This window comes from Camelus ferus, chromosome 2 (genome assembly GCF_009834535.1).
Source record: "Camelus ferus isolate YT-003-E chromosome 2, BCGSAC_Cfer_1.0, whole genome shotgun sequence".
NCBI lineage: Eukaryota > Metazoa > Chordata > Mammalia > Artiodactyla > Camelidae > Camelus > Camelus ferus.
The window spans coordinates 27,218,505-27,239,727 of NC_045697.1; the positions used below are offsets into that span (position 1 = coordinate 27,218,505).

Here is a 21,223-nt window from a genome sequence, read left to right on the forward strand (position 1 = left end):
TTAGAGGAAACGGATTTCCCAGACAAACCACCCGGCTTCCACGCCCAAGCTGGGGTAGTGTGACCTGGCAGAACATGCTGGCTTTTACTGTGGCCCAGGCCCCCTGGCCCGCTGGTCTCTGCGGTGGACTCTCACCCTGTTGGTGCCCCCACATTTATCTCTTTGGATTTAAGAAGCAGATGTATGTGAGTCAAGAACACCCCAGTGGGAAACAGGATAGAGACTAGTGGAGCTATTGTTTGCCTCATTGACAGAGGTTATAATTTCCTCTAGGTTACTTAACTGAGCCATGACGCATCAGTGATGGAAAACTGATTGTCTCCTGAAATAGCCATTCTGTCTTTGGATTGTTCTCGTTAAAGAATGGTTTCATTATTTTGAGCCGAAATCTTCCTTTCTGTAGCTTTCACATATTGGTCATAGTTTGACCTTTTGAAGCTATCTAAAGTTTATTTCTTGTGTTATGTGATAATATTTTGATTCTGAAAACCTCCCTGATCCCTCACTGAGACTTTTCTCTGGAAAAAGCCTTCACCCTTCCTGTGACCATTCTCTCAGCCAGCATGCCCCAGAATTTTTTAGAGCAATTTGAAGATGAAAGGATTTTAGACTAAGGCTAAATACTTTTTGCCCCCTTGAACACTGGGGCCACAACACAGGGGTCGACCAGGGCCAGGGAGAGGGTGCTTCACTGTTGTAAGCTGTAGCCTGTGAGCGTCTGGGTACCTTCTGGGGAAACCTGCGAAACCCCACAAAACCAGTGCACGTGTATCCTCATTACCTTGTATCATTCAACTGCAGAAGATATGCCCAATATCATATTTTTGTACAAGAAAAACTAAAGGCTTTCTAGATTGGCCCTACTCTGGCAACAGACCTGTGAAGAGTTACAGTTATCTTTTACAGGATTTCTTTCAACCAAAGTGAAATGAGTAATACGAACCGTCATTATTGCCCAATCAACCAGAGTGCTTTTTGTTCCGTAATAAAACCTATTTTATCCAGTTACCTAAACCTCTTGAGTTCAAAGGTTTTCTAATCTTCCATATTTCAAACTGATATGAGGCTATTGGAGGCATGGAGGTGCAGGAATTGTGTGCTCCACCATTTCTAGGCAGGTGGGAATAGCCCCAACTCTGCACAACTTTTATCTTTATACTGGCGGACTGATAGAGCCTCCTTAAGAGCTGCCTGCTGGAAAACAGTATCGCAGACAAACAGAACAAGTTTAGATCTGTTACATGTCAAAATCTTACCAAGCGTGTTGAGGTTCTTTGACCCACTGACCCACCCGCAGGCAGAAATATCTGAAACACCTCCCTGTCCTCAGACTTTCTTGAACTTAGAGTAAAGAAGGAGTACAGGCTTTGAAAGAAAATGACAATAAAGCCAGTGCTTATAACATCAAACACATAGTGCTTCCTTGGTAATGGATTCTCAGCACTTGGCATGTTTTACTCATGTAACTCTCATGCAGCCCTTTGAGGGGGTACTGTTGTTATTCCCACTTTACAGAATGGAAAACTGAGGCTCTGAGAGATTAAAGAACTTGTCATTTGTTCACAGGTGGTGGTGGAGTACAAACCCACAGATTCTGTGTGCTTTTAACCCAGCACTGAACCACCTCTAACCAGACCCAGGCACAAATCTAGGTTTTGCTACTCCTGTATCTGAAACTGGGCACGTCTCTGAGCCTCTCTGGGCCTGGCTTTCCCATCTGCAAAATGGGATTTCTTGGCCAAGTTGATCTGAGGTTAGTAATAATAAATGTTAGGTCTCCAGCACAGTACCTGATACATATAGATAGACAACAAGTAAAGCTGTTATTTTTCTGTTGTTCAGTTTGCTAAGTTACTGAGGGATTTCTCCCCTCTCTACTATAGTGTTCTCTTGTGGAAGCAGAGAAAACTTGACCAATTTTTGGTGTGTATATATATATATATATACACATACATATGATGTGTTAAAACATACATACTCTTTTAATTCCTGGGGTATTTTTTAGGGATTTTGCAGATACCTGGAAAAACAATTCAGTGACCTCAAGCAAAGAGGTGTCGTGATCAGCTTTGACGCTCGAGCCCATCCAGCCAGTGGAGGCAGCAGCAAAAGGTATGTAAAGATATTTAGGAAGCTGTTTTTTTGTAGCGTAGTTTGTAGTTTTATTTGTAATCACCATTTCCATAGCTTGACGTTAAATACATTTGTCAGCTACATAGATAGCTTAACTATAAAAATGATGGGTAAATTTCCTTTGCAACTTTTAAGAATTCTGGTTTACATTTGGGTTAAGGAAAGGAAATTATTTCAACAGTTTAGAACTTAATACCTATCTAAATGAAAGCAATTTTTTATAGTTGCAAATTTATTTCTCTCACTTTTCCTTTCACATAATTTTCTTTTTCCACCAATTATAAGCCTCATGAGCTCCTTCCCATTCTTAAATGCCCATTGAAAACTGAGTTTTTGTAACATTCTCAGACCAATAGGGCTCTGCTGTATGTAGCTGTCAGTTGGTGGTGGTGGTGGTGGTGATGGTGGTGGTGGTGATGATGGTGGCAGTAGTGATGGTGGTGATGGTGGTGATGGTGGTGGTGAGGGTGGTGGTAGTGATGATGGCGGCAGTGGTGGTGGTGGCCGCAGTGGTGATAGGATCATTTGACTGGAACCACAATTTTAAACATAGAGAGGCTCAAACCACGGGTCAGCAAACTTTTTCTCTTAAAGGGCAAATAGTAAATACCTTACACACTGTGGACTGCACAGTCTCTATCATAACCACTCAACTCTGCCATGTAGCAAAGAAACCGCCATGGACAATTCATGACTGAATGGGCAGTGTTAGAATAAAACTTTATTTACAAAATGGGCTGGAGTTTGCCAACCAAGGCTTTTAATTGTGTTATATGACCCTCTTTTTTACTTGAATGCTTTCTCTATTATGATGATTTTTTTTTAATCATTCCAGAGTAAAAATACTAGTGGTTTCAGAGATTGGAAGAACGTGCATATATTTAATATTAATGAAAAGTCTGTAACTTTACAGTACAAGATACGTTCATAGAGTCTTGATCTTTGCCCATCAGCAACTTTTGATCTAAGAGAGAAGTGTTGAGGTGAGGAAGGAAGCAAGGCCAAGGCAAAAGACCAGATGACATCAGCTCTTAGGCTGAACTCAGGGTGATATAAAATATTGAGTCTTCAGCTTGCAGGCTCAAAAATGTGATTTTTGTCAATAAAGCAAGAGAAGAGCTATATCTCTCAGGGATTGATGCATAGGAACCACATTCATAAGAGAGTGATGTAGTATAAACAAGAATATCAGTTTGTCAATTTTCTGTTAGTGAATTTACAGTTAGAATTACATCTTAAGTATGCTTTACTGGCCCCATGAGCAGATCAGAGCCTCCGGCCAAAGCACGCACAGTGCGTACAAGTGGCTAACTGCCTGTTTAGCTTTCCAGATTTCTTTTTTTTAGGCTGACTAACCTGCTTCAGGTTGATGAGTCTTTCATATATTCTAACATTGTCAATTAAGGTGAAGATACATCTTGCTCTGGCCTTGGGGCCATGTCATTTCCTTAAAGTGACTAATGTAACTGATTGTATTTGTTTATGGTTCAAGTCCCAGAGTTTGATGGGATAGGAAGGAGTGGAGCTCAGGGGCGCTGCTGTCATTTACAACAAGCAAGATATGTAGAGATTGTAACAAATATTAAGCCAGTAAATACATGGTAAAATATTCATGATGAGTAAATGGAGTTTTCTTAAAGAGTCAGAAACTATTGCAGTCTCAGAATTTTGCCTAAGGAAATGTTGATTAGTTCTTTAATCTTCCAATTTTAAATACCTGGTAGGGACTATAAGCAATAACTGTTAAGCATACGCAGAGAACACATTGACTCTCTTTTGTGCATGTTTGTAGCTTAGTTCATGTATATCGTGTATATATCATATATATGTTGAGTGTCTCCTTTGCCAACTTTAAGAAAGTGCCTTTAAAGTCAGCCTGAACACATGATAAACATTTCATGAGGATAAAAGTGACTTCCGTACCTCCTAGTGAGTGCACTTTGGATTTAATTAGGATTTTTATTTAAATTGTTTTTTGCTCAATTTTGTTATTTTTATGACTTTCCCCTGTGTAGAAGCATTTTTACTTTTTTGAGCTGTCAAAATCATTTTTGTATGACTGTTGATCATAGAACTTTTAATGCTTGAGCTGTTAAAGATCTCTTTTTGCCCCAACCAGCTCCTGGAATAGTTCAGTGAAGTTAGTGCTCAAAAAATGTTTGAGGAGAGTTTAATCCTGTAATGGTATAATATTGTTCACTGGAAGTAAATTGCTCATTTACCGTGGTCAAGTATTTAACTCCAGGCGTGGAGTAAGACTTTGCCATGTTCTGTGTCCTGTGCTAAGCCAGGTGCCGTGGAAATTGAGGAATGTGTCAAAGTGTCACAGATTTAAGTCTTTTACGGGCTGAGTGGATTCAAGTTATATTCATGCCACATACATAGTCGTATATGTGTGTATGTCACACATATATCACACACACCCACACACCGATGAGCCTTGTGTTTCATAGAAGGCAGCATCAAATCAAATGCTAGTCTTCATGGCATCTTCTGGATTGTGAGAGCTTTAAACTGGAGTTTCTGTGTCTCTGCACTGTCGAGATGTGACTTGGTCCTGGGCCAGATAATTCTTGGTTGTGGGCACTGCCCTGTGCATTGTGGGATGCTGAGCACCATCCTTGGCCTCCACCCACCAGCTGCCGCTTGCACCCTACCCTGGTGACAACCAAAAATGTCTCCAGACCATTGTCCGGGGTGAGGCAGCATCTCCCTCAACTGAGACCCGCTGAGATGGACAGAGAGTTGAGAGACTTGGCTGCAGGCCTGGCTCAGCTGCTGGGTGGCTGGTGGACATGGGATAAATCGCCTGGCCTTTCTTGGGTCTAGTCCCATCTCTGTAAAACCAAGGGGTGGAGTGAAATGACTCCTGAGGTTCCTCCAGCTTGAATGCTCCCTGCCAGCAGGAGGATAACGGGCATCTTTCTTGATCTGGCTGCTGTACCAGCCTGAAGACATTCATGTCCATCTTTATTGTCGCCCACAGTCCTGACCACTCTGCCCTCCTTTCTCCCCCGACTCTCTGCATTTCCAGGTTTGCCCGACTTGCTGCAACCACATTTATCAGCCAGGGGATTCCTGTGTACCTCTTTTCTGATATAACCCCAACCCCCTTCGTGGTGAGTCATCATTTCCTTTTATAATTTCCTGTCACGGAATTGGGGGTGGGACGTGGCTGAGTCTTACAGTCTTCGTGCTCTTGGGATTCTGGGATTTAAAGGGCAGAAGAGCTGCCTGCTTTTTATCAGGAGTTCTCTCTCCTCTCCAGAAATGTTCCTCCCACATCCTACTTATATTTCTCTGGTATTCAGCTTTTGATTCATCAGAATTAATGTTTTTAATGTAGTTTTTCTTATTCAAGGATATTTTAGCTAGTTAGCAAAATGTCTATGTTTGTCTGTTTGTTCATTTGCTTTTTAATATGTTGTGTATTCTTTTTACCAGCTATCACAGTTAGGAAACTTCTTGGGTCTAAATATGAATTCACCCGAAACCATGTCTTATCATGAATGTTTCTGACAAGTTGATGCAGTAGCTTTTTATATAAATGGTTCATTCTAAATCCTATGCATGGCCACAGTACAAGAAGCATCCTTGGCATATTTTAGTAAGATTTTTATCAAATTCTTACATAGAAAAATCTAAAGAAAAGGACAATAGGGATTGTGACAGCTGTTGCTTTTAAGTAGGTAGAACTTTTAAGAGCAGGGCCAAATGCTAAGAATATGTTTTTAGAAATTAAGCCAAAAACAGAATTTGAATACAGTTACTTCCGTCAAGTAGAAATAAGAGTGTATAAGCACAGGAGACGTAAGCTCCACTGGTTGTGCTTATTGTCTCTAATGCACTGACAGGGACCTGCAGCACCTCCTAGATTGTGAATATCCCAGTAGACACTCAGTGTTACCTCCACGTGTGGTTCAGGTTTTATTGTTTGATGGAAAAACTGCGATATGTTCAAGCATCCATGGTCTTCTCTATTATATAAGTGTTGACAGCTATTATTTTTATATCAGACATGAGTTACATGTGTCTCATGATCATTTGCCCATGCTATGGGGTGATTCTCCTTTTTTCTTGGCTCCAGGACACCTTGGGGGGGGGTGCTTGAGCTAACTCCTAGGGGGACAAGTGACCACAGTGATTGTTGGTGGGAAGATGGAGGGGGACAGATGGGTAGACTCTCAGGATGCTTGGGTAAAGTCGATCTCATGTACAGCTGTAGTGGGCAGAAGCCCACCTCTCCCCATTTTGGAAAGTAGTCTTCTAAAGATGGGAGCTAAGCAGACATACAGGGGAGGGATAACCAGCCCTGAAGGGGGAGGTAAGTGACAAGCTGTGACAGCTCTCTCCATTTCTTCAGCAAGTTGCTCAGCCTTTTCCTTCGAAGTAAATTGGGGAAAGAAGGGAGAAGGTAGCAGTTGGAGGGAATGAACTGAATCCATAGACTTCTGGTCGAAGCAGAAGGCTTCAGAGAATGTGCAGTAGAGAATTAGCCCATCATACTGTTGGGAGAGTTTTCTGGCCCTACCAAGTAGAAGACAGAATGAGAAGACACCTAGGAAAATACTTGCACTTCTCATTTGGGGTACACACCCTGGAATTTTGAGCAATGGGTTAGTTCTAAGGAGAATCAGAGTCTATTGCATGGATGTGGCACAAAAATATTGTATGACACATTATGATATTTATATATTATGCATGTTAAAAGGGAACATGGTGCAAACAATGTGTAATAGATCTTTTAAGCAGATCTGATTTTTTTGTTTGACACTGTTCTGGTTGCCTACTGTATTACAGCCCTACACAGTGTCACATCTGAAACTTTGCGCTGGAATCATGATAACCGCCTCTCACAATCCAAAGCAGGATAATGGTTATAAGGTATTATTTTTCTATCCACACTTACATCCTTCAATATGAATCCCGTGCCTTTCCGGTTTGGGAGCACAGGGAATGGATGCTTTTATTTCCATTAACTAACGCTCAACCGTCTGGACACCTTCCCGCCTTCTCTAGGTTTATTGGGATAACGGAGCTCAGATCATTTCTCCTCATGATAAAGGGATCTCCGAAGCGATTGAGGAGAATCTGGAGCCATGGCCTCAAGCTTGGGACGATTCTATAATCAACAGCAGTCCGCTTCTCCATGACCCAAAAGCTTCCATCAGTAAGGACTACTTTGAAGACCTTAAAAAATACTGTTTTCACAGGTAAATGGATTGGAAACTCACCTCAAGTGAGATCTTCTAATTTTTAAATGTTGGGGACCATTTTAAAATCTATAATCCAAACAAAACACACCTGTCAGCCTTCCCTCTGTCCCTCTAATTGAACTTTCAGAGACTAAGGGTTTCCAGTTTTCTGCTACTCCAGGGAGCACTAGAGTCAGCAGCTTTGAGCACAGTTCCTTGAGTATTTGTGTGTTTGTGTGCAAGTGTATTCATAAGATACATTTCAGGCATCAGAATTACATATGCATTTACAAAGTTGATAATGGTTAACAAATTGCTCTGCAGAAATGTTTCACTAGTTGAGATTTTCACCAACAGTATATGATAATAGTATGTGATGAATACATTCTTGCTGACATTGAGTATTATCAAATTTTTCCTCTTACCCAGTTTGCTACATGAAAGTAATAGCTAACTTTATTTGCATTAGTTATTAATATTTTTTCTTTCACCTAGATTTTTCTATGTATCTCTTCATCTTTTGCATTTGTAAAACCTCTTTGCTTATACAGAAAACTAGTCTTTATTTCAAATATGGTTTTCCCTTCTGTTGTTACTTTTGGACTTTTTTCATTGAAACTTTTAATTTCTGACTTCTGGGTTTTGTGCCATACTTCAGATTTCACTATACTAAGATTATTATTTTTTTTTTTTTAGAAATGATTTTTTTTCTTTTTTTTAACATTTTTTATTGATTTATAATCATTTTACAATGTTGTGTCAAATTCCAGTGTTCAGCACAATTTTTCAGTTATTCATGGACATATACACACTCATTGTCACATTTTTTTCTCTGTGAGTTATCATAACATTTTGTATATATTTCCCTGTGCCATGCAGTGTAGTCTATTCTACAATTTTGAAATCCCAGTCTATCCCTTCCCACCCTCCACCCCCCTGGTAACCACAAGTCTGTATTCTCTGTCTGTGAGTCTATTTCTGTCCTTTATTTACGCTTTGTTTTTGTTTGTTTGTTTGTTTTTGTTTTTGTTTTTTAGATTCCACATATGAGCGATCTCATATGGTATTTTTCTTTCTCTTTCTGGCTTACTTCACTTAGAATGACATTCTGCAGGAGCATCCATATTGCTGCAAATGGCATTATGTTGTCGGTTTTTATGGCTGAGTAGTATTCCATTGTATAAATATACCACATCTTCTTTATCCAGTCACCTGTTGATGGACATTTAGGCTGTTTCCATGTTTTGGCTATTGTAAATAGTGCTGCTATGAACATTGGGGTGCAGGTGTCATCCTGAAGTAGATTTCCTTCTGGATACAAGCCCAGGAGTGGGATTCCTGGGTCATATGGTAAGTCTATTCCTAGTCTTTTGAGGAATCTCCACACTGTTTTCCATAGTGGCTGCACCAAACTGCATTCCCACCAGCAGTGTAGAAGGGTTCCCCTTTCTCCACAGCCTCTCCAGCATTTGTCATTTGTGGATTTTTGAATGACGGCCATTCTGACTGGTGTGAGGTGATACCTCATTGTAGTTTTGATTTGCATTTCTCTGATAATTAGTGATATTGAGCATTTTTTCATGTGCTTTTTGATCATTTGTATGTCTTCCTTGGAGAATTGCTTGTTTAGGTCTTCTGCCCATTTTTGGATTGGGTTGTTTATTTTTTTCTTATTGAGTTGTATGAGCTGCTTATATATTCTGGAGATCAAGCCTTTGTCGGTTTCACTTGCAAAAATTTTCTCCCATTCCGTAGGTTTTCTTCTTATTTTATTTCTGGTTTCCTTTGCTGTGCAGAAGCTTGTAAGTTTCATTAGGTCCCATTTGTTTATTCTTGCTTTTATTTCTTCTAGGAGAAAATTTTTGAAATGTATGTCAGATAATGTTTTGCCTATGTTTTCCTCTAGGAGGTTTATTGTATCTTGTCTTATGTTTAAGTCTTTAATCCATTTTGAGTTGATTTTTGTATATGGTGTAAGGGAGTGTTCTAGCTTCATTGTTTTACATGCTGCTGTCCAGTTTTCCCAACACCATTTGCTGAAGAGACTGTCTTTATTCCAATGTCTATTCTTGCCTCCTTTGTCAAAGATGAGTTGACCAAAAGTTTGTGGGTTCATTTCTGGGCTCTCTATTCTGTTCCATTGGTCTATATGTCTGTTTTGGTACCAATACCATGCTGTCTTGATGACTGTAGCTCTATAGTATTGTCTGAAGTCTGGGAGAGTTATTCCTCCAGCCTCTTTCTTTCTCTTCAGTAATGCTTTGGCAATTCTAGGTCTTTGATGGTTCCATATGAATTTTATTATGATTTTTTCTAGTTCTGTGAAAAAAAAGCCACGACTTTTGTTTTGCTCTAAGACTTTCGTGTTTATATTTTTAATTTTATATGTGGCATAAAGTAGGAAAGCAGATTAGATTCTTTCTAAAAAGTTTGTAATTGTACCAACTTATTAAATTGAGGAGTCTTTTTTTTTTTTTTGACCAATTGGAAATACCACCTTTATTAAACAATTTCTAATATGATTTGAGTGCTTATTATATATCTGATAACTGCAGTAGGCCCTTCACTTGTACTAATTAATTTAATCTCATTTTAATCATCACAGTAATGCTGATAGGTAGATTCTAGTGTGTGGCCATTTTATCGATGAGAAAACTATGACACAGAGAGGTTAAGTAAATAACCAATAGTCACACAGCTTTAAGTGGCAGAGCTCTAGGATTTAAATTTAGAGTCTGTCTCCAAATCATGTTAACCACTAAGCCTTACTACTTCTCATGTCTATTTCCCATTTTAAATTGGATCAACTTCTGGACTCTATTCTGTTCTTTTTAATCTGCCTTTATATATCTAGGACTAAACTGTTCTAATTGTGATGGCTTAATTCACTTTAATATCTAAGAGATTTTTTTCCAGATTTGTTCTCACTAATCTTGTATACTTATTTTTCTAGATGCATTTTATTTTCAAGGGTATGTTTGTTTTAAACTACTGTTTAAAAGGTCTTAGAGAAGACCTTGTTCATTTATTCATCACTGAAAGAAATGGACAATAACCTAAGAACCTAGGAAGTAGATCATTGGAATTTTTTAACACTTTATATTTACCTTTTTATAACTTCTGTTAATTTTGATATTTATTGTTATTCTATATTAAGTCCCTATATCAGGACACTTTGCCAAACAGGATTGTTACTGGACAAAGAAAAGTTTTATTTTTTATGCATCTGTGTATGAGATGCTCCACCACGTTTTGGTAAAAGGGACATTTTGAAAATCATATTTGGAGCTCGTAAAGAGTATTTGGAGCCCCAGGGCTGGTACTGCCACTGGGCCAGCTGAGTCTCTCCTGAAACCCACCCTAGGTGCGAAAGCTGTAGTGTAAAACACAATCTGAAAGTAATCAGATTGGCTGAAGATAACTACAGAGTAAAATGTAAAATTTGAATGTTTTGGGGGAGGGTGGATGTTTGAAAGAGAGTAAGAAGTGTTGTTTCTTTTTTTTTTTTTTAATGGAATTAGAAAGATACTCCGCTGTCTTATACTTTCGTATTCCTTTGATATCTTACGTTCTTAGGAATCTGGCTCCTTGATATTTTGCAACCCTTCCAGTTTTGTGAGCCGTATTTGCATATCTTATCATTCTCTGCGATGTGTCTGGTTCTAGGAGTGTGAACAGGGAGACCAAGGTGAAGTTTGTGCACACCTCCGTCCATGGCGTGGGGCATGATTTCGTGCAGTCGGCTTTTAAAGCTTTTGACTTTGCTCCTCCTGAGGCCGTTCCCGAACAGAAGGATCCTGATCCTGAGTTCCCGACAGTGAAATACCCGAATCCCGAAGAGGGTAAAGGTGTCTTGGTAACTGATTTTTTTTTTCAATTATCAAATTTACCTTTTATATTCAAAACTATTACTATCAAGTAAAATGAGTTTTTATGCGTTACCATTGTGCTGAACAAAAAAGTAATTTCATCATTGGAAATATTTATAGTTATTAGTCATCTGTTTCTTAGAGGAACTTTCAAATCAGATGCCTTGGCATCAGGATGTGAGAGCTGAAATTGCTTGCAAATTTAAAATGATGCTTTACATTCAGTTTAATTAATTTAATTTTTATTTAATTTACTGTACTTCTTAATGCCAAAAAGGAGCACTAATAGAATGGAGATTCGGGTAGTGTATAGCTCAGTGGTAGAGTGCATGCTGAGCGTACACAAGGAACTTGGTTCAATCCCCAGTTCCTCCATTTAAAAAAAAAAAAAAGAATGAAGGTTCGTCACATGATTTTTACTCCTTAATTGATATTTTTCTGGTATGAAGAAGTACTGTTTAAATTATGGTTCTTTTAACCTTTTTAAAGGTTAGGGTTACAATGATATTCAGAGAGTCGGTTTATTTTGGTTTGTCTGTGAGGTTGATCACACAGCCAGGCCTGGAAATACAGTCCAGCCACACCCGCGCTCTCAGATGTGGGGCGGATCCCACGGGCATGTGTGGGTCATGTGTTGATGCGCCCTTCATCTGACCTCTGACTTAGGAAGTAATATGTGACCAGCCAAGACCAGCTCCAGAAAAAAAAAAAAAATGCAGCCTTGGTTTGGGGAAAGTCTTCTTCTAGTGCTTAACGAACTGAACTGAGTTTTTAAAGACTGCAGTGTCCTCTATTCTCAATTGGAGTGATCTTTCCTCTCCTTACTCTGTTTCAGACTTTATCTTTTGCTTTGGCTGACAAAACCAAGGCCAAAATCGTTTTAGCAAACGACCCAGATGCTGATAGACTTGCTGTGGCTGAAAAGCAAGACAGGTACGATTAATTGTGATTACCTAGATAATGGAAAATATGAAAGGTGACATCTTCCATCTTCGGCAGTAAAATGTTTCTGGAGAGACCAGACCTATTTGGAAATGGTTTGCATTTATTTTGCAAGCGATCATCTCACTGAACATCTGTCAGGTCCTCTGACATAGAGCGAGTCCTGATCCGGGGCCCACACAATCAGCAAGCACAATACAGAGTAAAGCAGCCCAGTATGTGTTTGGAATTGAAATGATCATTTGTTATCTCCCCATTTTATCATTGTTTTTATTATAATTAATGACTCAGTGCTTAATGAGGGCCGAGTACTTTGTTTGGTGCTGACTTTACAGTTCAGTATTTGCTGAAGGGTTTGGTTAAGGAGTGGGCCCTTCAAAGCCATGTTGAATTTGGGTTGAGACCAGAGATGTATCCTGGGGTTGCTGACAGTTCAGGATGAGAGTGACTGGAGTTTGTACAGAGCAGTGATAAGTAAGGGGGAACGTTGAACGGTAAGCAGCGTCCAAGCAGTTTTGGGTGTCAAACAGCCTGTGTGATTTTAGGAGGCAGTGGGATACCCTCAAAGGGCTAGGATTTTAGATTATGACAAAACAGATTCAATTCTATATTGGTTTTTAGAAATTTAAGCTAAAGTGATACATGCTGAAGTGAGATGCACTTGTAGCTGCCTGGACTGCAGACAGGAGCAAACCCCAGGCCTGGGCTCCGGGTCCTGACTGTTTTCACACCGCACTTGACTGTAAGGACTGCCGCGCAGTCACTGAGAATCAGCAGAAAGCTGAGCTACGCAAACTATTACACTTGGGTGCATCTTGCCAGCATACTTCAGTTATGTTTAAAACCAACACCTTTGCCAATGAGTAAGATAAAAGTGTTTCTGTGTCATCACTGCCCTTCAGAGATAGGCTGTTTGTCTAGACAAACTGGCTGAGACACAGTAGTTGTTCAAATGTTTGTGGAGTGGCAGTCACACTTCTGGCCAGATGTTTAAACAAGAATAACAAGAACAGCTTCACAGGGGCTGCTTTGAGCCTTGTTTGGCTTAACTGTTCTGTCCTGGTAACTTCCAGCGTCTCTCTTAAAAGATCACTGCCATGCAGAGGTTGTTTTTTCTTTCAGTGGTGAATGGAGAGTGTTTTCAGGCAATGAGTTGGGGGCCCTCTTGGGCTGGTGGCTCTTTACTTCTTGGAAAGAGAAGAACCAAGATCACAGTGCCCTCAAAGACACGTACATGTTGTCCAGCACCGTCTCCTCAAAAATCCTGCGGGCCATTGCCTTAAAGGAGGGTTTTCACTTCGAGGTAAGGTCTTTGTGAGACTTGCTCTCTTCCCTTTTTTTGCTCTGTAAAAGGTCTAAGGCATTTCTTTCTCTTTTGGATTATCCTTTTAGGAAACATTAACTGGCTTTAAGTGGATGGGAAACCGAGCCAAACAACTAATAGACCAGGGGAAAAATGTCTTATTTGCATTTGAAGAAGCTATTGGTAAGAGTTGACATCATGATCATGGAATCAGCTAATTTACAGAATGCAAATAAACGGGCAAAAATTTGGATTTGGGTTTGGGTTCAAAAGATTAACAGTGAAATGAGAGCACACAGTTTGCTTTGCTTCTGTGACGCTCAGCAAGTGTTGAATTGTCCCACCCCAGATTTGGTGTTGCAGATTTTTTTTCAGCTGAAAAAAAAATAGATCTCACAGATAACCAAGCCATTTATGTAAGGAAGTGAATCCTTTCCCTGGATGACTAAGAACAGTGATGTTCTATACATGGCGGCTAGTAGCTTCGGAAGCCTCATATTTGGAGAGTTGTGAGATTCCTCACTATGGTGTTGATACCCAGTCCGAATATAGTTCACTTATAGTACACACACACACACACACACACACTCACACACGGAGAATTCTCTGCAGAGATCTGTCCAGAAAAAAGGAGAATGCACGGTTGTGGGACTTTGATCAGAGTGATTGTCACCTGAAAGACCCAGCCAGGATGACGGAAAAACACTTGTCTTGAATGATCACTATAAATGAGCAGAAAGGAGAGCTAGCAATAGAAACTTGAAATGCAAATGTTTGTGCTGGAGATAATTTTAACTCTTTGTTTAGTAAAAGTTACTGTGCATCATGCTCATTATACAACACGTATCTCGCTGGTTTAAACGTTCCCTGCAGCACAGACATGAGCACATCAACTGAACTAATTCATTGAATGAAGTGCAGTAGCTCAGCTTTTGCTCTTTTGTTGTCAAAACTGGCAGTCTGGTCTTTCTGTAGCTTTGTTATTTAAAACAAATATTTTCTTACATTTGTTTATCAAATATTTACTGTATATCACTTATACAGTGACTCTGAAAGAAATGGAGAACACTGACCTTAGCCTACAGCAATTTATATAGATCTGGTTAGAAACCACACAAGAGAGTATGGGCTCAGTGTCAAGGTGAATAATGAAACTCGCAAGAACTGTGAGGATTCAGAGAAGACAGAATACAGATTGACTAGAACCATTGGAAACAATTTTGTGTGAGCTGGAGCGATTTGGGCTAGACCTGGAAAATGTGCACAATTTGACAAGGAGGGAGACTCCTTACAGGTTATTCAACAAATAATTCTTTTTTTCTTTTCTTTTTTTAAATTAAAGCATAGTTGAATTACAATATTATATTAGTTTCAGGTGTACAACATAGTGGTTCAATATTTTTATAGATTATACTCCATTTCTAGTTATAAAATAATGGCTATATTCCCTGTGCTGTACAATACATCCTTGTATCTTATTTATTTTATACATAGTAGTTTATACCTCAACAAATACTTCTTGAAGGCCTGCTATGCACTAGGCACTGGGCTAGATTCTCAAATATCATGGTGGTGAATGAGAAGCATCTACGTACTGTGCAGCCTCTTGGGCAGTAGGCAGGATGCACGTAGACGTGTGCATACGTAGTGTGTAAAGGGACCTGCTCCTCACTGTGTGTGTCTCTGCAGGATACATGTGCTGCCCTTTTGTTCTGGACAAAGATGGAGTCAGTGCTGCCGTCATAACTGCAGAGTTGGCTAGCTTTCTAGCAACCAAGAATTTGTCTTTGTCTCAGCAGCTAAAGGCCATTTATATAGAGTAAGTTTCTATTAATGCTGTTTAATTGGAGTAAGCTTTTTATCCATTTCAGATGTACAACATTATGGCTCAGTATACGTCTACATTGTGAAATGATCACAGTAAAGTTAACATGCATCGTCACACATAGTACTATTTTATAATGCTTTGCTCTGTCCTTGTGCATGAGATACTGATGTTCTTTCTGATGCTCTTACTTTAGTTACGAATTCTATTTCTTATGAGAACTAGATAAGAGATCATCTTTTCCTTTTGATACCTAATCACTTAATAGTAATTACCGTTCATGATGACATTAATCCTTAACAAATGAGAAAATTAGTTGCAGAAATGGCTAATGGAAGAATGCGATTTTAAGTGTCTAATGTCAAAAAAGACTAAATGTGTTCATGAAACGTCTGTTTAGTCTTTATAGCAATTACTCAGCTCTGCCTTTGTAGTGCAGAAGCAGCCAGACTCAACACGTAAGGTAATGATGTGGCTATTCCACTAATAAAACTTTTACTCAGAAACACTGGCTGAGGGTCAGGCAACAGTTCAGCAATCCCTGGGGTAGATAGTTGGACCTCTTTTTTTTAATCCTAAATTATTCCTTTGAAACTCGTCATGGTTATTTGTGTCATTTATTTTAGAGTATACTGGTTGATGACATGTTCAGTGTACACTGTGCAGAATTCTTTGTTCCTTGTTTTGCATGTAATTGTATTTGTATTGATAGGTATGGCTACCATATTACCAAAGCTTCATATTTTATCTGTCATGATCAAGGCACTGTTAAAAAATTATTTGAAAACCTTAGAAACTACGATGGGAAGAATAATTATCCAAAAACTTGTGGCAAATTTGAAATTTCTGGCATTAGGGACCTTACAACTGGCTATGATGATAGCCAACCTGATAAAAAAGCTGTAAGTAATGTCTTTCATCAATTAAACTCTTTTTTTATTTACCTTTTATTACACTTTGAATAGCTCAACTTATTTAATCATATAATTAATTGAAGCTGGTTTTAATCATATAATTAACTGAAGCTGGTTCTTAAGAGTTATTATAAATAAGATGTCAAATTATATAGATATTTAAAAACCATGGACTGAAACTGAAGAGGTTCTTTCTCACTAGTCATCGAGGCCAGTACTGTCATTTAACACATCAGGAAACCGATACGGTTGGCCCTTGATATCCGTGGGTTTAGTATCCACGGGTTTCACATCCGCGGATACTGAGGGTCAATTTTACTGTGATATTTTATATAAGGCACTTGAGCATCCATGGATTTTGTTGAGCACCATCATCCCTTCATTCAGGAACTGGTGGGGGCCTGCTGTGTGTTGCCTACAGGGGTATGGACGCCATACTCACTCAGTCCTTTCCGTGCAACTTACTTTGTTCTCTATGGGAAGATAGTGGGAACTTCCTGCTAAACTTTGGGTTCTAGAAGTTCAGCCATGTGCTTTAGTATGGGTCTCTTTTCATTCATTTCTTTGGACACTTGGTTTGTCTTTGTTGGTCAGTGGAGTCATTTCTTTTGGTTCTGAGAAGTTTTCTTAATTTTATATTGAAGGAGGCTGGATGGTTGTACTTCAAGCATTTTCTGTTCTCCCCTTCTCGACAAGTTCTTAGATGCTGACTCTTCAGGAGCGATGTTCTACTTTCTGTGTTTCTTTCTTCCCTCTGTCCATCTGTATCTTCTTTTCCTACTTTTGGGGAGATGACCTCAACAGTAACTTTCAGTGCTTCTGTTGGCTATGTCAGCTCTTTTTCTCTAATTTATTAAAAATAACATCCCATTCTTGTTTCATGTATATCATATCTTATCTCTTAAGGATATTAATTATAGCTTTTTTAAAAGGCAGATCTTTTTTCCTCTGTACTGTCTTTATATATATTATTGTTATTGTTATTATTATGATGATGTTGGTTTGGACTTTGTCTTTTGTCTTCCCCAAAGTCTGTTAATCCTTAATTGTACTTTGGGCCCTAAAAAACTGGTTGGAGTCTCTTTATACATGTGGAAGGCATTGCCAAAGCATTGACCACACTGCACTCTAGGGAGATTGTATTTGGGGAGAGAGGATCTGGGGAAGCCTCAGTCTCACCCTAAGCTCCTGCCCAAGGGCTATAAGTTGGGATGCTGAGGTCCCAGAAGTAATGGAGAGGTGCTGCAGGCCGGAGGGGAGGGCTGCGAGCACTCAGTGTGGACTCTGACTTAGTCTCAGTTTTCTCCATGCCCTGCCCTCCATGGTGCCATGTCACCAACTCCTGAGCCCTTCTGGTTCAGTTACACCAGGGATTTAAACCGTCTCCTGATGAGGTAGTTGCCTGACCGTGTGGGCAGAGGGTGAGGATCTGGGAGGGTCTAATAGCTCCTTTCAAATACTACCTTTGTCTCACCCCTGCAGTACTGGGTGCCCCAGGTGGTGAGCTTTGCAGGCTCTGCAGAGCATGCTGACTCGGTTCTGTCTGCCTGCCACCAGGGCTCCGCTCTTGTCCCGTGTTCCATTAGGTCATTTCCCTCTGGTTTCTGACTTCCACGATTGGTTGGCAGCTCTGTCAGCTGCTGTTACCTCTTTGCACTTGTGTGTTTTTTGTTTTCTAATGCCTCAGTCATTTCAGTGGGGTTTGGAAAGCAATCAGTACATCTTCTAGAAGCTCTTGACAGTGAAATAAGTCTAATGTTTTGTGTGGTTTTGGTAATGCATTATTAATCTGTTTTAAGCAATTTTTTGGTGAAATGTGTTTCAATTTTAGTAAACCTTATGTAACTTCAGTAGAACTAGGGAGGTAAAATGCTAGTGTACAGAGTTACTTAATTTTCACAAATTGCCTTATCATCATTATTATTATTCATTTATTTCATTTATATGGAGTACATTTTCTGTTTTCCTCAAAAATGTTCTCTTCAAACCAGTGTATTTGTTTTGCATTTACTTTCTTGCTTATCCAGGGGGAAATATCGCTTAGGTGAGAGCAGCTTATGTTACTGCTTAAAGTTATGACATGTGTAAATTAATTCCTAGGTTCTCCCTACCAGTAAACGCAGCCAAATGATCACCTTTACCTTTGCTAATGGAGGCGTGGCCACCATTCGGACCAGTGGGACAGAGCCCAAAATCAAGTACTATTCAGAATTGTGCGCCCCCCCTGGAAATAGGTATGCTATGGATGGCAGCCACTGTGATTTTTATTCCCTAAACTTCCTAAAATCAACACTAAGTAAAATATTTCATCTTTCCAATATGTGGTTTAATTAGGAATGTTGTTTCAGAACCTGCCACGGTATTGTGATATTAACAGCTGCTTGAAGTGTCCAGGGACAAGAGAGCTTACTTCCTGCTTAACTACTTCCTTCTCTCCTAACTTTCCTTGTACGGGAAAATTTAATTCTTGATTTCAGTAATAGTCATAAAATTTCCTTTTTAAGTACTTTTTATTTGAGGCTAGCAACAATGAGATTTTCTCTTTCTCTCTGCATCTCTGATACAATAATTTAAACTCCATTATCTTGGAGCACCTCTTGTGTGTAAGTCATGCCAGGTCCTGGGGCAGATAAAGACCCACGTGAGAAAGAGCCCTTGACACCAAAGGGCTGATGGTCTGCTAGCTTCAGTGTCATGTTTTGTCACCTTGGTAAAGGGTTTGAGTCGGTCCTTTCCAACACCTGTAACATTTTGAACTTTGCCAGCCGTCTACATGTAGTTAGCACATGTAAATGTGATGTTGCATACCTATTTAACACTCACTTAACTAACACTTCTGTATGTAGAATACAGTTAAGAAAACAGGAAATTTTTTTAAAGATGAATTAAGTCAGCGCTGTCCAACAGAAATAAATGTAAGCTCCATATAAAACAAAAAATGTAAGCCCCATATGCAATTTGAAATTTTCTCCTACATAAGTTTAAATAGTGAAAAGAAAGAGGTATAAATAATTTTAATAATACATTTAACTTGGTATATTAAATATTAACATTACAACTAAGTGTGTTAAATATTAACATAACATGTAGTCATTATAAAAATTATTAATGAGTTTTTAATTGAAGTATAGTTGATTTACAACGTTGTATTAGTTTCAGGTGTACAACAAAGTGGTTCAGTTATACATTATGTATATATATATACTTTTTCAGACTCTTTTCCATTATAGGTTATTGCAAGATATTGAATATAGTTCCCTACTGTAGGTCTTTGTTGTTTATCTGTTTTATATGTAGGAGTGTGTATAAATTAATCCCAAACTCCTAATTTCTGCACCCCCCCCCCATTATCCTCTTTGGTAACCATACATTTGTTTTCATTGTTACTGGTTTGTAAATAAATTCATATTTTAGATTCCACATATAAGTGATATCATATTGATACTTGTCTTTGTCTGACTTACTTCACTTAATATGGTAATCTCTAGGTCCATCCATGTTGCTGCTAAAAGCATGATTTCATTCCTTTTTATGGCTGAATAATATTCCATTGTGTATGTATATATACACACACACACACATACACACACCATGTCTTTATCCAGTCATCTGTTTTTGGACATTTAGGCTTGGCTGTTGTAGATAGTGCTGCGATGAACATTGAGGTGCATGTGTCTTTTCAAATTAGAGTTTTCTCTGGATATATGCCCAGACATGGGATTGCTGGATCATGTGGTAACTCAATCTTTAGTTTTTTTAAGGAACCTCCATACTGTTCTCTGTAGTAGCTGCACCAATTTACATTCCCACCAGCTGTATAGGAGAGTCCCCTTTTCTATCAATGAGATATTTTAAATTCTTTTTTTCTCACTAATTCTTCAAAATCTGTATAGTATTTTATACTTACCACATATCTCAAATTCAAATGCTATTTTTTTTTTGGAAATACTTGATCTGTATTTAGATTTCATAAAACTTAGATAAATTTCATGAAAAAGTAGATTTTGACACCCAAGTTGTTGCAAACATACCCAGGTTTTCCAATACTGAATCAAGTACCAGTTTTAAAATTTGAATTTCAATTAATTAAACTGAAATGAAATTAAAAATTCAGTTCCTCAGTTATACTAGCCTCATTTCAAGTGCACCATATCCGTGTGTGGCTAACGGCAGCTGTAGCAGACAGCGCAGGTCTGGGGTTCTAGCAACACGTACGCACCAAAGCTTTGTTCACAGGGTTTTCTAGCTTATGAATCACATTTACACTATGTGCAAATAAGAGCAGAGGAAAATTTCTGAGCATCTTAAATCAGCAAGCCAACAGCGGATTAAATGTAGTAGATTAGAGGGGCAGGGAAGACTTGTTGCAGTTGGCCTTTCCTCAGGCAGGGAGAAGTCAGTGCTGTTAGCAAAGCAAGAAATATTAAAACAGAACAAAAACTACAAAACACGGATACAAGAACTCAGAGTGTTCACCTCCAGGGGAGTTTATCATAAAGGAAATAGCAATCCACACCCAAATGGGCCCTGAATTTTCTTCTGAATAAGAGCTCCATTCCAACAGTCATGATTGTGGCTCTCAGACAGCATGATATTCAGATAGTATATTTAAGAAGTCATGGGACTGTGTAATGTATTTCATCACAGATTCCCATTCAATACTTTTTTGTGCTTAAAAGACAAAAACTCAACTATTAAGCCACTTGAATAAACCCATAAAAGAGCTTGTTTTCTAAGCATTCTGGATCACCGATATTTTATTGTAATATTGTGCAAGTATCAGTGTTTCATGTGTGTTATATAATAAGCTATTTACTCTTACATTGAGTATGACTTTCCATAAATATTTCTTTGTAATTCTCATTCTCACTTATGTTTTCATATTTCTGTGCCTCATTCTTTTGAAAACAAATGGACATGAGTCCAACTTAAAAGATCTCTTTTCTCTGTATCTTTGTTTTTTCCTCTTTGTTATCCTGTGAAAATATATGTAATATTTCGGAAAACTTTCCTTTATAATAACAACATAGCTTACTTTTTAA

At 38.8% G+C, this 21,223-nt stretch overlaps 1 protein-coding gene across 3 annotated transcripts in view; it reads left to right on the top strand.

The window, feature by feature from the left end:
- Positions 1-21,223, top strand: part of PGM2 (phosphoglucomutase 2) — a 34,640-nt gene that overhangs the window by 7,928 nt on the left and 5,489 nt on the right. The window contains exons 3-13 of one of the 3 annotated variants that reach the window (XM_032495683.1): positions 2,006-2,112; positions 5,168-5,252; positions 6,934-7,017; positions 7,153-7,346; positions 10,995-11,184; positions 12,033-12,130; positions 13,262-13,442; positions 13,532-13,625; positions 15,132-15,261; positions 15,980-16,169; positions 18,282-18,415. In XM_032495683.1, the coding sequence (XP_032351574.1) occupies positions 2,006-2,112; positions 5,168-5,252; positions 6,934-7,017; positions 7,153-7,346; positions 10,995-11,184; positions 12,033-12,130; positions 13,262-13,442; positions 13,532-13,625; positions 15,132-15,261; positions 15,980-16,169; positions 18,282-18,415 (1,487 nt within the window). The remainder of the gene's footprint in view (positions 1-2,005; positions 2,113-5,167; positions 5,253-6,933; positions 7,018-7,152; positions 7,347-10,994; positions 11,185-12,032; positions 12,131-13,261; positions 13,443-13,531; positions 13,626-15,131; positions 15,262-15,979; positions 16,170-18,281; positions 18,416-21,223) is intronic. The other 2 variants (XR_004325452.1, XM_032495694.1) reach the window with 2 other exon arrangements.